Source organism: Empidonax traillii, unplaced genomic scaffold, assembly GCF_003031625.1.
Source record: "Empidonax traillii isolate 1590-97213 ecotype Southwest subspecies unplaced genomic scaffold, ASM303162v1 scaffold1444:size425056, whole genome shotgun sequence".
Classification (NCBI taxonomy): Eukaryota; Metazoa; Chordata; class Aves; order Passeriformes; family Tyrannidae; genus Empidonax; species Empidonax traillii.
In genome coordinates, this window is record NW_020956637.1 from 79,458 (window position 1) to 97,484 (window position 18,027).

At 47.5% G+C, this 18,027-nt stretch overlaps 1 protein-coding gene across 5 annotated transcripts in view; it reads left to right on the top strand.

Moving 5' to 3' along the window:
- Positions 1–14,295, top strand: part of NFRKB (nuclear factor related to kappaB binding protein) — a 23,589-nt gene extending 9,294 nt beyond the window's left edge. For 2 of the 5 annotated variants that reach the window (XM_027907363.1, XM_027907362.1), the window contains exons 5-26: positions 208–382; positions 579–680; positions 1,209–1,282; positions 1,666–1,750; positions 1,990–2,170; positions 2,371–2,479; positions 2,933–3,059; positions 3,444–3,494; positions 4,061–4,140; positions 4,225–4,265; positions 4,690–4,750; positions 5,467–5,641; positions 5,952–6,058; positions 6,518–6,641; positions 6,949–7,043; positions 7,671–7,891; positions 8,336–8,648; positions 9,270–9,488; positions 9,905–10,684; positions 11,522–11,628; positions 12,347–12,482; positions 13,162–14,295. In XM_027907363.1, the coding sequence (XP_027763164.1) occupies positions 208–382; positions 579–680; positions 1,209–1,282; positions 1,666–1,750; positions 1,990–2,170; positions 2,371–2,479; positions 2,933–3,059; positions 3,444–3,494; positions 4,061–4,140; positions 4,225–4,265; positions 4,690–4,750; positions 5,467–5,641; positions 5,952–6,058; positions 6,518–6,641; positions 6,949–7,043; positions 7,671–7,891; positions 8,336–8,648; positions 9,270–9,488; positions 9,905–10,684; positions 11,522–11,628; positions 12,347–12,482; positions 13,162–13,287 (3,489 nt within the window). In that variant the 3' untranslated portion in view covers positions 13,288–14,295. The remainder of the gene's footprint in view (positions 1–207; positions 383–578; positions 681–1,208; positions 1,283–1,665; positions 1,751–1,989; positions 2,171–2,370; positions 2,480–2,932; positions 3,060–3,443; positions 3,495–4,060; positions 4,141–4,224; positions 4,266–4,689; positions 4,751–5,466; positions 5,642–5,951; positions 6,059–6,517; positions 6,642–6,948; positions 7,044–7,670; positions 7,892–8,335; positions 8,649–9,269; positions 9,489–9,904; positions 10,685–11,521; positions 11,629–12,346; positions 12,483–13,161) is intronic. The other 3 variants (XM_027907366.1, XM_027907365.1, XM_027907364.1) reach the window with 3 other exon arrangements.
- Positions 14,296–18,027: the final 3,732 nt, after the last annotated feature.

The following is an 18,027-nucleotide window of genomic DNA, read 5'->3' on the forward strand; positions in this document are numbered from 1 at the left end:
CTTTGCCTTGCTTTTTTGATGGTTTAAAATGCTGGATTTAAAATCCTGTAAGTGGCAGATACTGATCCTTCCTAAGGGTTCCCTTACACAGGACTGAGGTGCTGACAGCAGGGGAGCCTTGCTGGAAATACCTGAGCTGAGCTTACCTGTCCTGGCTTAAAGAACCACAGCTGGCACAGCTAATGCCACACGAATCTCTTCTTCCAGCACTTGCTGGAATTGGCCAGGAAAGGAGGCCCCGAGATGACCCTGAGGAGAAGGCACTTCCCATCAACGTACGACTCGGAAGAACGAGACAGACGGGCACACCGGCGCTACCTGAAAATCCTGAGGGAGGTGAAAGAGGAGTGTGGAGACACTGCCTTGTCTTCTGATGAAGAAGGTAATGCCCTGGGCTGAGCTAAAGTCTGGAGGTGTGAACAGAGAAAGACACACTTTTGATGTGGGGACACTGTCTCTGACAGAGTGATGAAATCTGGACTCTGTTTTTACTGGCTGTGATTTAATGAACGTGAGGTAATAGAGTTACACAGATTGGTTCTAAGTCTTGCAGAAGTAAATTTATTTCTCTGTTTTAGAACTAATCTCTTGGCCTCCAAGTTCTCCAGCACGTTGTTCAAGTCCACCAGTTCCCCTGAGAGTGATCCCCACGTTGTCAACCTCGGACATGAAAACAGCAGGTGAGAACCAAACCAGGGGCCAATACAGATTCAGAGGGGAAAATTACTTTGAGACCTTGCAAGGAATCAGCTTGAAAATGTATTGTTTGATGAAAACTTGTAATGCTTCGTTTCTGCAGTCAACCCAACAGTTGGTTCTTCTCTCAGTTTTATAGCAGTAGTAGTTTAACACAAGGGTCACAGTTTGTGTAATGCTACAAATTGCTCTGTTGTATTCTGGCTTTAATGGTTGAAACATTAGCACAGTCCAGTTCAAAACATTTAAGAATTCCAGTCTGCAAACCCTTCAAGCTGATTCTGGCTTCTTTTCACTTCCGTGGCTGCATCAGCAATGAAATCTGATGACCCAAGGAAGCACCGAAACAAAGGAGTGAATGAAATTCAAATAAGGAGAAGTTAGTAAATTAGTTATTGAAATTTGGAGGTTGCTGGACGTGAGAATGGATAGAAAATGTCATTCTAAGAAGTCTGCAAAGTAACAGCAGGGGAGTACTATGCAAATAATATCTGAAATCTTTTTCATTGCAGACAAGATAGAACTTGGGGAAAGTGATTTGAAGATGATGTTGAAGAAGCACCACGAGAAACGAAAACGTCAGCCTGTAAGATCTCAAAGTCTGGGACTGCATTTTGTCCTTTAGTCTTTTATCTGTTAGCCATAAAGTTCAATATGATTGCTACTTTTTGTGTGCAGCGACTCTTCAGCCCTTTACCATAACCTGAGTTTAATTTTCAGTGTACAGATGCAGGTCCTGCTTATGCTTCTCTGGTTAGAAGGATTTTGTAATTTTAGTTACATATTTTGGAGAGAAAAAAAGTTTGATTTCAGGATTAAAAGACTTCCCAGCTTTTGCAGTAAATGGCTTTACAAGCTGATCCTGGATAAGTTTGGGGCATTTCCATACTTAGGTACTTCTGCACCCTTGCAACTGTCTTAACACCGTGTCCTTTCCCAGTTTAATTTCTGCCCCACTGTCCTCTGTAGGATCACCCTGATCTGGTCACAACAGACCTGACCCTGGAGGACATCATGACTCGAGTGAATGCTGGCAGGAAAGGCTCCTTAGCAGGTCAGTGGATCCTTTGCCTTTTTAATTTTGTATATGTTGGTTTAAAAAAATAGAGGTTTTCTTTTGTAGGGAAAACTAAAGATTCGTGGCAATGACTGGAGAGGTGGAATGAGTGATGTGTGAATAAGTTGCACACAACATACAGTTCTGGATGTGTTTAAATAGCTAGTTAATGGCTCTCACTGAAATATTGTAAGAAGTTTTTTAGTTATTCTTTTGACCTTTTCTTATATCTAAAGCCTTGTATGACCTTGCGACGCTCAAGAAAAAGGTGAAGGAGAAGGAGGATAAGAAGAAAAAGAAGCTGAAGGTTATTAAATCTGAGGTGGAAGACTTACCTGACTCTCTTGGCAATGCAGATGGAATCCCACCCATGTCTCAGGATCTTTCCCCCCTCCCTCTGTCGTCAATCAAAGAGGAGTAAGTGCTGTAGAGGGCCCTGAACACCTTGCACAGAGGGAGGGAGCAGCAGATGTTGCAGCTCAGGTTTTTGCGGGACTGTTGCAGGCTGTGCTTCTGTGCAGCTTGGGATGTGTGAAATGTCTGGTGTTCATCTTGCAATATGAAGGTGAATGTTTACTCAGAGAATTTACTCTCCTTGTGTTCTCTTTCATTTGAAGACCTCTTGAAGACGTGAAACCATGCCTTGAAATAAATGAAATATCATCCAGCTTCTTTTACCTTCTTTTGGAGATACTGTTTCTGGAAGGACCTGCTACTCTCTCGGTGGTAAGGAACCCCCCACTTAACTAGGAATCTTTGCAGGAAGGAACATTGAAGGATAAAGGGGTTTAAAGCTATGTAATAGTGACTTTTCTCCAGAGTTGTCTTGTTGTAAATTATATTAAGATGTAGATTACATAGTAAAGAAATTAAACCATATGGGAGTGCTACCACATTCTGTTTTAAACATGTTTCATGAATTTAATCAGTTGAATCCATGAGTCATTCCATACCCATTCTATAGATCACAGTTAGATATATTCTGTATATTAAGGGCAGAGATGGGCAAGTGTTTGTTTAAAATACCATGTTACAGTTACTTGAAAAGGTTGGGTCATTTTTTTTCGTGCATAAAAGTTTTTTTGTCTCCTGAATGTGTTTAGCTGGTTTGTTTTCTGTGGAAACAATCATAGTTTAAAGTGTGAGATCATTAATGAAATATTTCCATTTTCTCTTCAGCTTGAAGATAAAGTTCTTGATTGGCAATCTTCTCATGCCAGTGCACTAAATAACTGGTTCTCATTTGCCCCTAACTGGTCTGAACTGGTTTTACCTGCCTTGCAGTACTTGGCAGGTGACAGCAGAGGTAAGAATAGTTGTTAAAAATACTTAATGGTGCTTGTTCTTCTGTTCCAAACAGTGCTGGTTTATATTATCGCTCAAATAAACTTCTAATTCATCACCACAGTGAATCATTGTATTGCTGACTGTTTCTGTGCTAAGCTTTATAACTTACATGTCCTGATTGTGGTTGGATTGGGGATAGTAGCTAAGCCCCAGCTTGATTCCCAAGCATGTGAAAATGTGTGTGAAATATCCTTTGGGCAAGGATAAATTCAGAGATGCACTTCCACAGTCACTTCAAATGCTCTGTCACTGTGAGCCCAACTCGAGCATTTGCATTACCCCAGCAGGATTTTCGGCTTGGGCCATTGGCTGATGTCTCTGACATGCACATTTTCCATTGCAGATGCTCCTTTTGTTGAATTCAAGGAAAAAACTCAACAGTGGAAATTGGTTGGTGAGTACCTGGTGCTCTGCTATGGTTTCTGCTATAGCCAAGGTTTGTTATTGTCTCCAGGACTTTACTTTTCAGAGTGCTGCAGCCTGCAGAGAAGCACAAGCAGAGCTGTTAGGCCTTTTCTTTTCTTTCAGCTGAGCGAAAATATGTTTTTGATTCGAGGTTTTCACAAGACATCAGTATCAGCAGCAGACAGATCATAAATGAGCAAAGGCACTGGGCTGTATTTCTTCATGTTGCTGCCTTAAACATGTTTGTCACCCTTCAAATCAGTCTGAACACCTTCATATTTTCCCTACCTTCTGACTGGTCAGAGTAATTACTGATTATTACAGTTACAAGTGAGTTAAGCCTCTCTGTGGAGCAAACTGATACTATTCCAATTCTTAAAGTGGGCACCAAAGAGCAAATTGATGATCAAGGTGCCCAAGCTCATACTGACTGAATTACAGATGCCTTGTGACTGGTGATGCATTGAGAGGGGGAGGAAACAGGAGATGACTGGGAGGTACAAGCTTTGTAACAGTTAAGATTTCTATTTCTAATTTTTCCTGATTTCTTACTAGGTACATACCAAGATCATGAGAAGGAGTTGGTAGCACTGTTTCATCTCTGGCTGGAGACCAAAGACCAGGCTTTCTTCAAAGTGAGTCGGACAAAAATCACCTCCTAGCAGCACAAAACCTGACTGAGTTCTCTCCAACACTGATATTTCTCTCTTTCTCTTTAGGAAAATGAAGACAGCTCTGATGCCATGCCACTGCCCAGAGTGTAAGTGTATAACACTCCCTGAAAGCTTTTGCAGTGATGCTGGAGCTGGGAGGTTTGGTCCTTGCACCTCTGCATCTTAAAACAAAACAATTTTACATCACGGGTCAGGAGGAAACCTGATAGTTTGATTTTATAAATGCAGTAACTGGATTTCATAAAGTCAACTGATTTTCTCCAGCTTTGCATAGATTATCAAGCAAAACTGTAATCTACCTTAGGTCCTGATAACGGGATTATTTACAGTCCTTGCTTGCCTTCAGGTGCATATTTTAAGATCTCTGCAGGACTTACTTACGTTACCATAAATGCTTCCAGAATTTATTCAGAAGAATTTGCAGAAGGATGGGGTGTCTAATCCTTTGGGATGTCTTTGGGACTGTTGTGGGCTTGTTGTGCTGAGAGCTGATGGTGGCCTTTGTTTCAGAAGGACTGACTATGTGGTCCGGCCCAGCACTGGAGAGGAGAAACGGGTGTTTCAGGAGCAGGTGAGAAGTGAATCCCCTTAATTTTAAAGGCACGTGTTGAAACAGTTGTCCACTAAAACAGGAGAATTTGTGTGGGATGGCAGTTTATACTCTACACAAACTTTGTAAATGTGAAGGATTAGTATTTTTCTTCTACCTTGAAGTTGGAATCTTGGCCTTACGTAAAACTTGCTGACAGTGTAGCTGCTTCAAAACCAGTAGTTCCAGTGGGTTTGGGGCAAAATTAATTTAAATTGGTGGTGTCAGTTGGTAGTGCCAATATTTCTGTCTCTTTTTTTTTCCATCCCCCAGCAGAGGAGGGTGACTTGCTTCTCTTTTTTTTGGGCATGTATGAGTACAAGCAGAAAATAAGTGTCAATAAGTGCACCCATACACTGAGTTGTCTTGTTTGCAGTAGATGCAAGTGGGAATTACAGGATAAACACATGATGGGGGTTCTTTAAAGGAGAAGGGGGGAAGGGGTGTTTGCTGGGCAGAAGGTGTATCTCTTGTATCTCTGGCACCTCTAATCTGTGCAGCTGCTTGACAATAAATCTACTGTATTGCACCTGCACACCTTGCTTAGGGGGTGCTTAGTTCTTGATCCAAACCAAGTTTATTCAGCAATATTTGAGCCTTACATTTAAAAATAGCTTTCTCTAGAGAATGGTAACAAGTCTGTAAGGCCTTTGTGAGAGTTGCTTGCTAAACTCAGTGCTCTTGTCCCCCCCACCCAGGAGAGGTACCGGTACAGCCAACCCCACAAAGCCTTCACCTTCCGCATGCACGGCTTTGAGTCCGTCGTTGGGCCCGTGAAGGGGGTGTTTGACAAGGAAACCTCCCTGAACAAAGCTCGAGAACATTCTCTGCTGCGCTCAGACAGACCAGCATACGTCACCATCCTGTCCCTTGGTAAGGTGATGGCCAAAACAGTTTATTTTAGAGAAGGAAAATATCCCCCCGCCCCTCTGAACAGTGACTTTAGGAATCTAAGGTGGGGTTGGGAGCTGTTCCTCAAGTTTATCACTCCTAGCACAAAGCTGGCACAGCTGATGTATTTTAAAATAGTCCTTTACAACCTCACATATTTCTGAGGGACTTTAGGAACTAGATCTCAGTGAGAGCAGGGGAAATAGAGCAATCCCACAATGCACCTGCTGGAGTACCTGAATACAGCTGCCTGCTCACAGCTGGAGGGTTAAGCTCTGGCTTTGTGTTGCAGTCCGTGATGCTGCCGCTCGCCTTCCTAACGGAGAAGGAACTCGTGCTGAGATCTGTGAGCTGCTCAAAGATTCCCAGTTCCTGGCTCCAGATGTCACCAGTGCTCAGGTAAGTTGGATGTCATGTCTGGCCTCAGATTCTCCTAAAAACACACTGCACAGACCCAGGCAGCATTCAGGGGCTAAGGACCAATAATTTTCTGCTGCTCTGATTAGCAAAAGGGAACTGAGTGTCACTCTGAGCAGCTGGAAATCTGCACCAAACTCTGGATGATGAAAAAACAGCTAGAAAAGCCACAGAATTAACACTCTGTCATAGAGCTGCTCACGTTTTAGATTCAGAAACAGTCCATTTTCCAAGCTTTTAGCTTTGGTGGCAGCTCCATTTAACCCAAGATGACAAACAGCATCCTGTGCTGCAGCATCTGCTCTCAGTTGGTCCCACTCAGGTGGACACTGCTCACAGCTTATGCAGGTTTTCTGCCAAATCAGGATGGCTTTTTTTATTCATGAATTTTGGCCAGCCCAGCCAGAGGCATCTTGTAATGTGTGAATTCTGAACTTGCAGGTTAACACTGTTGTCAGTGGTGCTTTGGATCGACTGCATTACGAGAAAGATCCCTGTGTGAAATACGACATCGGGCGCAAGCTGTGGATCTACCTGCACCGGGACAGGAGTGAGGAAGAGTTTGGTGAGCCTTGGGGATCCCATAGGAATTTAAAATGTTTATAACCAGTCTTGCAGAGCAGTGTGTCACTGTGAAGGGTCTGTTTGAAAAATAGTATCACATGTGCAAGAACTGCTGGTGTATGTCCACTCACAACTTATGTCTTATTGTCAGCCTTTTTGACTCATTTTAGTTGGTATTTTTCTTTGCATTATTACATGACTGTGTGATTCCTTGTCTGAAGATGAATTTACAGGCCTGAATTGGCCTCCTCCTTAAATCAGTTTGCTTGTGTTCATGAATTAACCTAACCAGTAATTTGTCCTTGCAGAACGGATCCACCACGCTCAAGCTGCTGCAGCAAAGGCCAAGAAAGCTCTTCAGAAGCCAAAACCTCCAGCTAAAGTGGTAGATTTCTTTGCTCAGTTTTGCACAGCTGCTTTTGGGATTGGGAAGTAGATCGGGCTCAATTTGATCCATAAATTCTGCATCCATGGTGGGTGATGAAAATTCCCACATTTGAGTGAGCAATACATGATGTATATGAATATCTGGCACCAGTGCACAAAATCAAGAGGGAAAGAGGGAAGTTTTCCTCCATTCAGCTTCCACTGCTATCCTTGTTAACTCAGCAGAAAGGTCAGTGGAATTCATTTTGCTCCCCATCATAGGGGTGGTCTTTCAGATCTGGTTTTGAGGTTAATCTGCAGCAGGGTGTATGGAACACACGCTCTCCCTTGCTGTGGTGGAGCTGTCAGGGTTTGGATATCCTTTTGTTGTTTCTGATACCAAATCTCTCCAAAGTACTTTCTGCTGGCACATTAACCAAGGTGGAAATCTAAATGTTTGTCACAGCTGAGGTGCCCTTTTCCCTGAGAACAGGAGCAGCCAAACACCCCAAGTGATCCATGGCTGCAGCTGGGGAAGGCAGACAGTCAGTCATGTTTGATTTCCTTATTCATAGCCATAGAGAACTCATGTTAATAAGTGCTCAGCCCACTCCAGGGTGCAGCAGTGCCAGTTTTTGAGGTGCTGGCTGTGGTTCCTTTGCAGAAGTCGAGCAGCAAGGAGGGTGCTGTGAAAGCCCTGCCCAGCAGCACAGCAGAGCCCAGCCAGCTGAGCCTCAGTGACTCCAGCATGCCACCAACTCCCGTGACTCCTGTGACACCAACTGCGCCAGCACTGCCACCAACACCCATCTCACCCCCTCCAGTGCCTGCAGTCAGCAAGAGTGTATCCAGTGCTGGGGCAGAGCCAGCAAAACCCAGCCAGAGGTACTGCTTCTGTCTACTACATCACTTGGGAGTGTTGGTGGTTGTTTTTCAGTGATTTGTGTAATTCAGTTAAGAGGGGGGCTCAGCCTGGAGAAAAGGAGGCCGGAGGGGTCGGGCTCTAATCCCAAGGAACAAGGGACAGGATGAGAGGGAACGGCCTCAAGCTGTGCCAGGGGAGGGTCAGGTTGGACATCAGGAGGCATTTCTTCACTGAAAGGGTGGTAAGGCAGTGGCAGGGGCTGCCCAGGGAGGTTTGGAGTCCCCATCCCTGGAGGTGTCCAAGGAAGGCCTGGCCATGGCACTCAGTGCTCTGGGCTGCGGGACAGGGTGGGGATCAGTCAAAAAAAGTTGGACTCGATTATCTCAGAGATCTTTTCCAACCTAAGTGATTCTATGAAATTCCCACATCTCTTTGCTGACCTCCTGCCTCCCTCTTTCCCGCAGTGTCCTCCTGGTGTCATCCCCCACCATGCCACAGCTGGGCACGTTGCTCTCCACAGCTCAGAGCTCTCCGGCACAGCCTGGGCCGGCACCGCCCTCCCCGCGCGTGGTGGCTCACGGAGCCTCCTCGGGGCTGCCACAGGTGAGGGTGGTCACTGCCCCGTCCAGCCTCCCACCAGTGTCCCAGCAGGCCCCCGTGGTGACCCAGCAGCAGCAGCAGCAGCAGCAGCAGCAACAGCAGCAGCAGCAGCAGCCCACATCAGTGCCTCAAATCCGCATTCCAGCTACAGCCACGCAAACCAAAGTGGTGCCTCAGGTGAGTTGGAAGCGGTGGAGTAGCTCTGACATCTAACCTGACTTCTTCTGGTGTTCTGGTGTGGTGCACAGGCATTCTGTGCACGCCTGGAGCACGCAGTGGCTGCAGGGCAACAGCACAGAAGCAGTTTCACATCAACAATATTGTTCAGTGCTCTGTTTTTCACCCCTCTGCCTGTTAATCTGACATCATTAAATTGTGCACTACCTAGAAAGTCCATGGAACTTAGAATCACAGAATCATTAGGGTTGGAAAAGACCTCCAAGATCACCAAGCCCAACCATCAATGCAGCACCACCTCCTTGTTCACCACTAAACTGTGTCCTCAAGTGCCACATCCAGGGATGGTGACCCCACATCCAATGCTTTACAACCCTTTCTGTGAAAAAATTTTTCCTAACATCCAACCTAAACCTCCCCAGTGTAACTTGAGGCCAGTTCCTCTTGTTCTGCCACTTGTTACTTGGGAGAAGAGCGCAGTCCTCACCTCACTGCAACCTGCTTTCAGATAGTTGTAGAAAGCAGTAAGGTCTCCCTGAATTTGCAAGGTGCAATCCAGAGAGGACTAGACTGTTCACAGTGTGTTATTCTGCTCATAGGCTTCCTCCCTGTCTCCTGTAGGCTGTGATGGCTCTGCCAGTAAAAGCTCAGAGCAGCCCTGTGCAGGTGCAGAGAGCAGGAGGCTCCGTGGCGGGGCAGGCAGGTATCACTGTGACAGGGCTGCCTGCAGCCCCCAGCCCTGCTGTGAAACCAGTGACCAGCTCCCCGGGCAGCTCTGCTGCCAGCACCTCCTCCACCACTGTCATCCAGAACGTGGCTGGCCAGAACATCATCAAGCAGGTGAGAGGGAGGGAGAGACAAGGAATTGGGCTCCACAACCCCGTTGTTGCCTGCTTGTTGGGACAGATGTGTTGTGCAGATGTGAGCACTGGTGTGAGTGGTGTGTGAGTTACAGACTGTGCAGATTTAGGCATTGCTGGTTGGGTGTGTTTGAGCCCTGTTTCCACGTGCAGGTGAAAGATGTGTTTGTGGAGGTTCTTTAGTGATCTCTCATTTGTCTACCAGCACCACGGTATTTCCTATGTTATGTGGGTTTGGGAATGCCCTCTGAACTGTTTTCAGTGGTGTCCTGCGTGCCAGTGTCACTCCGCGCCGATCCTGACGCGAGCAAACACCGTGCCGTTGGGAAGCTGTGCTCTGAGCGTGCCTTGGGCCGTGTGCTGGTTTGACAGAGCTGTTTCTCTGCTCCCTCCCAGGTGGCTATTACAGGCCAGCTCGGCGTGAAGGCACAGGCTGGCAGTGGCATCCCCCTCACGGCCACCAACTTCCGCATCCATGGCAAGGACGTGCTGCGCCTGCCGCCGTCCTCCATCACCACGGACGCCAAGGGGCAGACGGTGCTGCGCATCACCCCGGACATGATGGCCACCCTGGCCAAGTCCCAGGTCACCACCGTCAAACTCACCCAGGACCTCTTCACGGCGGCTGCGGGGAGCAGCGCTGGGGGGAAGGGCATCTCTGCCACTTTGCACGTGACGTCCAACCCTGTGCAGACTGCTGACTCTCCGGCCAAGACCAGCACGGCCACTCCTGCCTCCTCCAGCCCCGCTGGGAGCACGGTGGTCAAAGTGACTCCTGACCTAAAGACTGCAGAGCCAGCAGGCTCTGCTTTCCGCCTGATGCCCGCCCTGGGCATGGCTGTGGCAGAGCAGAAGGGCAAAGCCATAACCACGGTGGCATCCACGGAGGCCAAGCCGGCTGCCACCATAAGGATCGTGCAGGGGCTGGGGGTGATGCCCCCCAAGGCCGGGCAGACCATCACCGTAGCTACTCATGCCAAGCCCTCGTCCTCGGCGGTGAGCGTGGCTGGCACAGCCCACACCTCGGCTGTGTCCCTGCCCACCGTCAGTGCCACGGTGTCCAAGGCGGTGGCCGTGGCCTCGGGAGCTGCAGGGACCCCCATCACCCTCGGCACGGGAGCCACGGCCGTGCGGCAGGTGCCCGTCAGCACCACCGTGGTGTCCACGTCCCAGGCAGTGAGTAGTGCTGGGCCTTCCCCGGGGCTGGGAGGCAAAGGGGAGCACCAGAGTGTGCTGATGGTGTGTGGCCAAAAACGTCTCTTCACATCCACACAGGCTCAGATTAAGTGTGGTAGAGTCATAGAATGGTTTGGGTTGGAGGGGGCCTTAAAGCTTATCTCGTTCCTGCCGTGGGCAGGGACACCTTCCACTAGCCCAGGTTACTCCAAGCCCTGTCCCACCTGGCCTTGGACATCCCCAGGGATGGGGCAGCCACAACTTGTGTTCTGGATGTGGGTCTGCAACTCGTTTCATGGTCTTGGAGTTGTAGCTGAATGCCCCAGAAAAGTCAGATACAGCTTCTCTTATCCCCTCTGGCAAGTGAATGAAATAAACTTGGTGTATCCAAAGTTTTGCCTCATGCAGCTCAGTGTCTTGCCTCACACCTTGGGAATAATTTCCCTTGGAATGGTGTCATAGAATACTCAGAACTAGAAGTGCTTGTTATGTGCCTTGACTTTTTTACTGATGTCCTCTTTTAACACCCAAAGCTGAAGGCACCATAAACTGTATCGTGGCAGTTCCATAAGCTAAATGACACTGTGGTAGTTTACTGAGGACAAAAATCGTGGTTGCAAAGCTGATGTGGGTTTTCAGGACTCAGGCAGCTGTGAAGTGAATGAAACAGAGGTGAATTTTAACAAGCCTGAAACGGAGCACAGATTTCATCAGCAAATCTGCCACTGGTTTGGGCTCCCAGGGCTCCCACAAAGCAGCTGAGTGGTAATTGTGTGTTGTCAGGCAGTTTCTCTGCTGAACTCCCTGTGGCTCCTCACGTGTCTTCCACTTCCCCAGGGCAAGCTCCCAGCGCGGATAACGGTGCCGCTGTCGGTGATCAGCCAGCCAGTGAAGGGCAAGAGCGTGGTGACCGCCCCCATCATCAAGGGCAACCTCGGGGCCAAGTGAGTTCTTTGCATCCCACAGCTGTGCTTCGGGGTTAGGTGGGGAAGGTCTGTGTTCAGGAGGTCCTGGGGAGCGAGCAAGCAGAGGGTGGAGGAGAATTGCTGTCTCTAATAGGTCTATCAGCTGCAAGAAACTGAGTGTGGTGTCTGCAATGAGATTACAGTCTTTGTTTAGGTGCCCTGAGATGGAGGTTCTAGTGAATACACCAAAGGAAAACATTCTTGACTTTGAAAACAGGTGTTAGATCAGTTCTGTGGGGTTGAGCAAGAATTAACCCACTGGAAAATGTCTGCAATCTGAAACCACCTCTCCATTCAGGAGGCATGGGAAGTGCCTCGGTGAAAATTCCTCTGGCATTCGGGTGTCGAAGTCTTCTTGTTTATTCTTCCATGAATTCTGATAGTGTCTCCCTCAGTTAATATTTCAAGGCAGAACAGTGAGCACTTAGCTGTTTCCTGCATTGAGGAGGGTTCACCCAGTGATGTGCTCAGTCCAGAGTCAGAGGTGTAATTCGTGTGATAAATTACTCCTCTATCAATGATAAATATTGGCATAAATTTGTCACTTCGGTATTTGCCCGTTTTCTGGGGGGAAAAAAACCGCACTACTTAAAATCATGAGTAAATGAAGCAAGAACTGTGATCTCCTAGCAACTGCAGAACAGTTGCTGAGCCTGCTGTGCTGTTTACTAACCCTTCAACAATTATTTTTCCTTAGCATCAGTGGGTTAGGTAGAAACATCATCCTGACTACGATGCCAGCAGGGACTAAACTGATTGCTGGGAACAAGCCTGTGAGTTTTCTGACTGCACAGCAACTACAGCAGCTGCAGCAGCAAGGCCAGGCCACGCAGGTGAGAGCACCTAGAATGATCATTTTGTTTACTTTTTTATGACTTAACATCTTCCTGAGGGCTTTACACTTGATACATGGGGTTCCAGCAAAAGAACAGGCACACAAAGTCCATCACTACCTTTTTGTTTCCTCCATCCAAATAAAGGTTTTAAATGTTTTTGAAACACTGACAGTATTGTAAAACCAAAAATCCTGTCAGAATTTTTCTCTACACTCAACACTTGTCATAATGCTTTGTACTTTGGCTTCTGTGGGTCACTGTTTCTTGAAGAAAACACATCACTGCTGTGCAGATCATCCTGTCTGGGAAAGTAATGTTCAGTAATTCCAAAGAATTAATCTGCATTGAGAACTGCTGGTAACAAGTCTGAAGATCCAATGGATCCAAGTCCTTCTGAAAACTTGTAAAAGCAGTTGACCTGTAGGTTTTTATTCAAACTGGTTTTTAAGTCTTCCCCTCTAATCTGGAAATCTCTTGCCACCATCCCTTGTGGACTGTGGATGGAATGATCTTGTGACGGATTCTGCTCCTGAGGTGTTTTGGTGCTTGGTCTTGTTCATATAACTGAGTTTTAGTTGGCAGCAGAAGCAGATCATCTACCAGAGCATGGTGCACGTGCCACCCTTGTGTCACCGTGTTGTTCCTGACACGAGTTTTTGCTTTCTATTTCAAACAGGTACGAATTCAAACAGTTCCAGCCTCCCACCTCCAGCAGGGAACAGTGTCTGGCTCTACTAAAGCAGTCTCCACTGTGGTTGTGACAACAGCTCCATCTCCAAAGCAGACCCAGGATCAGCTGTGAACTCTGCTCTGAACATGGATCGCTTTCCAAGAACATGCCCCAGCCCGTTGTCCTCCATCCATCCCACCAGCCCAGACTGCCCAACCAGTCATGGACAGGGACTGGACTGGGCTCTGTCCTGGGCTTGTCTGGGCTCAGCACTGGGATGTCTGGGTAGAAATTCCACAGGAAAAGAGGCTGTAGCTGCAGTTCAGTCCAGATGTGTAAAGCCAGGTCCTGTGGCATGAAGAAATGTCTTCCTGCTCTCTGTTCCCACCCAAAGGGCTTTAGGCCAATACTGTTTCTGTGCATTTTGGGTAGTAGACAAAGCAGTTGCCTTGGGTCTTCCTTGAGCAGGGAAACTCACTGGGGAGGGGTGATTCAGTGGCTTTTCAAAGCCATGGAGAAGCTGCCTCCTTTTGCTGGAGTCTGGCTCTCACTGCTGTTACCAAGTGACTTAATGGTGGCTTGGACACCAGAGCTTGTAACATAACCTGGAAGCAGATCCCTGACACTATCGGTGTCCTATTTATAGACCTTTAAATCCCTCCCCCCTCTCTCTGACCTCAGACTTCTGAACAGCACCCACATCCACGTCAGGTTTCTGTCCAAGGCAGGATGAGAGTGAAGATGGTTTTTGCTGTACCAAAGTGAGGGGCAGGAGGAGGAGACTGTTGTGTGGACAAGTCTGCCAGCAAATGGGAGTGTAGCAGAAAGGAATGTTCACCAGAGAGATAGATCCTCTTTTAGTTTTCCTCGACAAATAAACCCAGTGGAAACAAACTGCAGTTTGTTTTAAAAGTTTGGAATATGTTTTCAAATACACCCCAACTGTTGTCCCTTGGATTCTGAAGAAATACTTTAACCCGTGACCCCCACCTTTATAGTTTTGTTTTTACCTTTCCAGTTTTATCTGTGTAAATTTGTTTGAATTTTGCACATACCAGAGATGAATTTGTGACTGTTCTGACATGACCTTGAAGATGTGTTGGACCAGGAGAAGAATAAAAAAGTAGAAAGCCTTACAGATCTCTGCCATCTCCTTTCAGTTCTGTGTATCGTGTTTTGTGTACAATCCTTGTCCAGCTTGCTGTTGGCTAAAAGATTGTCCATCTTCTTGGTAAGATGGTTCTTTATAATCTGGTTTCTCTTGTAGTTTTTTGTTTTAAAGATGTGGTTTGCTCCACAAGAGGTGTCAGGCTGTAAATATTGGGACACATGAGTTCAGCATGTGAAAGCAAGCACTGGAATTATGGTTTATGTGCTTCAGGAATTTGGAGTGGTAAAGGTTTTCTGAGCACCTGTCCTGCTTTGTCAGGTTTTGTACATTTAAGGAGCCACCAGAAAGTGGTTTGGGAGGGAGGTGAGGATGTTCTTAAGTCCTTCTAGTTGGGAAGTTAAATTAAGAAGTTAAAGAGACAACGAGCAACTTCCTGGTACTGCTTATGTGAAAAAGCCTCTAAATTCAAAATCAAGATAATCCTTCTATGTTCTGTTCATAATTAATAAATTACTAATTAACCTACAATCAAGTGCTGAAAAATGGTTAGAGGGTGAAGCCCCTTGGATTTCTGTCAATCCTGTATTTCTCCTGGGACACGGGAGGCTTTGGCAGAATGAGGTTTAACAAAACAAGAAACCTGCATCTCTTGGGGCCCTTCTCTTTGCTTTTGAAGTCTGATCTTTGGGGAAACAGCACCAGGCTCTGATGCTTCTGATTCTGAATGGCCAGATGCTGGGTTAGGGAGGATGTGTTTGCTCCCAACTTTCAGGAGCAAAGTACAGCCTGTCATGGTTCAGCTGCCACCCATGAGCTGAAAAATAACCTGGTTGAAAAGTAACCCTTCAGCTACTGCAAGTCAAGAGCCCTTGGTTTTAATAGCTAACTTTTAACTCTTACACAGGAGGCTGAAGGGCAGAGAGGGGCTCCAGTGGTTTGGGCTGGGACTGGGTGAGGGGATATTTAAGCTGAACTGTGTTCCAGGTAGTGTTTGCTCCTCTGCCCTCTTGCTCTGCACCTGTCCTGGAGGAAGAGCTGCAAGGGCAGCATGAAGGGCACGAGGGCCTGGAGAAGGTTTTGCACTGCCATTACCCATTTTCCATCTGTTCAGCCTGATGCATCTTTGCCATTCCCTTTTTTTTTTAATTAAAAAATGAAGTACAGCCTGGTTTTGCCACAGTGAGATGTTCCAGTTATCCAAGAGTCTTATTTCCTGAAACCTGCAGATTAGATGTTTATTTCCACCAAGAGGATGTTGTGTAAGCCCTGCTTAACAAGCACTGAGCAGGCTGCACAAACAGCCACAGGCCACTTAAAACTATTCAAACCTTTATTCTAACTGTTCTGTTTTATTTAAACCATGGGGAGAAACCAGAAAGGGTTTTAAAGCTGGTGCTGGTGAAAAACAGAGTAAAGGCTATCTTGGTAAATTGAAGTTATCTTCTCTGTCGGTTTTATCAGTGCCCTGTCATGTGATGCCTCTGTAGGAAACTGGTACTTTACCAAAAATCTTTATTGTTGTTCCAACCTGTGCTGGGACAGCTGGGAATGGGAAGGTGTTAATGTGCAAAGCTCAGGATTTCCCCAAAAGCCCGAAGTGTTTTGTTGGCACAAAATTAGCACCTTCTTCCTTTAAAGGCCAACTCAAAAGCTGTGCCTGTGATTTTTTTTTTTGTATCTGTGACCAAGAGAGCCCCGGTCAGAGGGGGAGGAGTCCTTTGTAGTTAGAACGTGAGTTAGTGCTGGTTGATAGGATTTATTCGATTTTTATTTTTTCAACTTGTGGAGGTGAATCAAAGTGATGTGGGCAGGGTGAAAGGATCTGTTCGGAGTGAGCAAACCCAGGAACTCCTTCCCTTGGGAATAAAGTTTTCACTGACTACGTCCACCCACCTGGATTTTAACAGTGTTGTCAAGAACTACAGAGTTTGCATTAGGGCTGGATTTAACCCCTATTTGCGTTTTTTTTCCTGCTTTTCTGTGCTCTGAGACAGGCACAGTAGAGAGCAACAACTAATGGGTGAGAACAGTGGTTCCCATCTCTTCCCTCAGGAGCTGCAAGGTGAGGCAGCTTTGCCAGCATCTCTCTGCCATCTGCTGGAAGGAATCTGAGGGCTCTCCATCAGCCCACGGACAGCCCTTGCCCCACAGGTGCTTGGGGGTCAGCATCAAATGTCTGACATTCCGAGAATTCATCAGACTTTACCAATTTTTCACGCAGTGAGGAAGATGTAGTTTGGATGTTAGGGGAAAAGTCACAGAAAGTAAAGGCCTCTTAGTGACTGGCTTGAGAGAAGGGGAGTTTCCAGACAATTAAACCCTGTGATGGTGCTTTTGGGGTGGAAGATGGCCTAGAACAGGTCTGCAAGCCTGACCCAGCCAGCAGGGTCCTTGTTCCAGCTTGACAATTCCTCCAGGGAGTTCTGGCACCATCCGGGAGAGCACGGATTGCTCCTCATCCGTGACACTCTGCACCAACAAAGCGAGGGAAATAAGAGGAATAATAAACGGCAAGAAGGGACTAAGAAGGGAAATAAGAAAGGAAATTAGTGAAAAGTCAAAGCTGTGTGCTTTTTCTTTGCTTCTAACGCCAAGTCTGAATCCATGCTTTGTGTGGAGCATAAGGAGGCACTGCAGGTGAGCCGGGTCAGCTCTACTTGTTTTTAATAAACCGAAGGGAAATGGGCAATTCCAGCACACTGTCTGCGCCTCTCTGCCCGGCTAAACCAGTTGCCACATTCGCAGCTCGTTAGCAGAGAGGACCTTACCTGACTTAGAGTTTCGGGCGTGCCCCGCTGTGCAGCCGAGTTTCACAACACACAGAGCCACGAACCCGGCAGGCAGGCTGGGCCACTCTGCCAGGCAAACACTGCTGATTCAGGGCTCACAAAAGGGGTCCTCTGCTTTCCCGAGCCTCGGAAGAAAGAGAGCTCGCTCTCTCCAGAGGTCCGGGGGCAAGTGTCCATCCTCGGAGTGTTTCCTTTGGATTCCCTTTGGAGTCCTGTGCCTGTCAGTGGCTGGCACCAGCAGCGGGGGCACGGGAAATGATCCCCCTGGATTTGGAAAGCGAGTCTCGGAGCTGTCTGGGGTGTGTTGGAGGGCTGAGGGTGTTGGTTGCACAGTCACATCCTTTGCCTGCTCTCATGGCCCTGTCATCCCCTGGATACAGCAGATAACTACTGCCCTTGGCTCTGCCCAGCTTTCGTGATCTCAGGAAGGCAAAGCTACTTCTGACCCACGTTTTGTGAGCAGGATTCACTCCCGAGCTCTCGAGAAGCATTCGAGATCAAAGGAGAAGTTCCCGTCCAAATGACACGGTAATCCCTGAACAGCTTTCGGAAGGGAAGCACCACCCCTGCTCTGCCAAGCAGCCAGTTGAGGGCAACTCATTGCACTTTTACAGTTCCCATTCTCCACAGGCAGTAATTATCCCCCTTGCACTGCAGATGGAGAGGCTGAATCAGCCCGAGATGACTGGCCCGGGGCCCCGGAGCAGGAATTGCTGCCCCTGTGCCCATCACCAGAGCCCAGCGCTCCCCGGTGCTCTCGGGGGCTGCCGGTTCAGCTGGAAACCACCAGCGCTGCTGGGTGACGTTCTCCCCTCCTCCCACTGAATCAGCCTTTTATTTACTCTTTGGAATGCAAAGTAACAGGACACCCTGTGTGTTTTATCTCTCTCCCAATCTTTTGTAACGCCGGGGAAGTTGCCGGACCGGATTGAGCGTTTGAGATGGGGCGGTTTCGGGGTTGTGTGGCAGGAA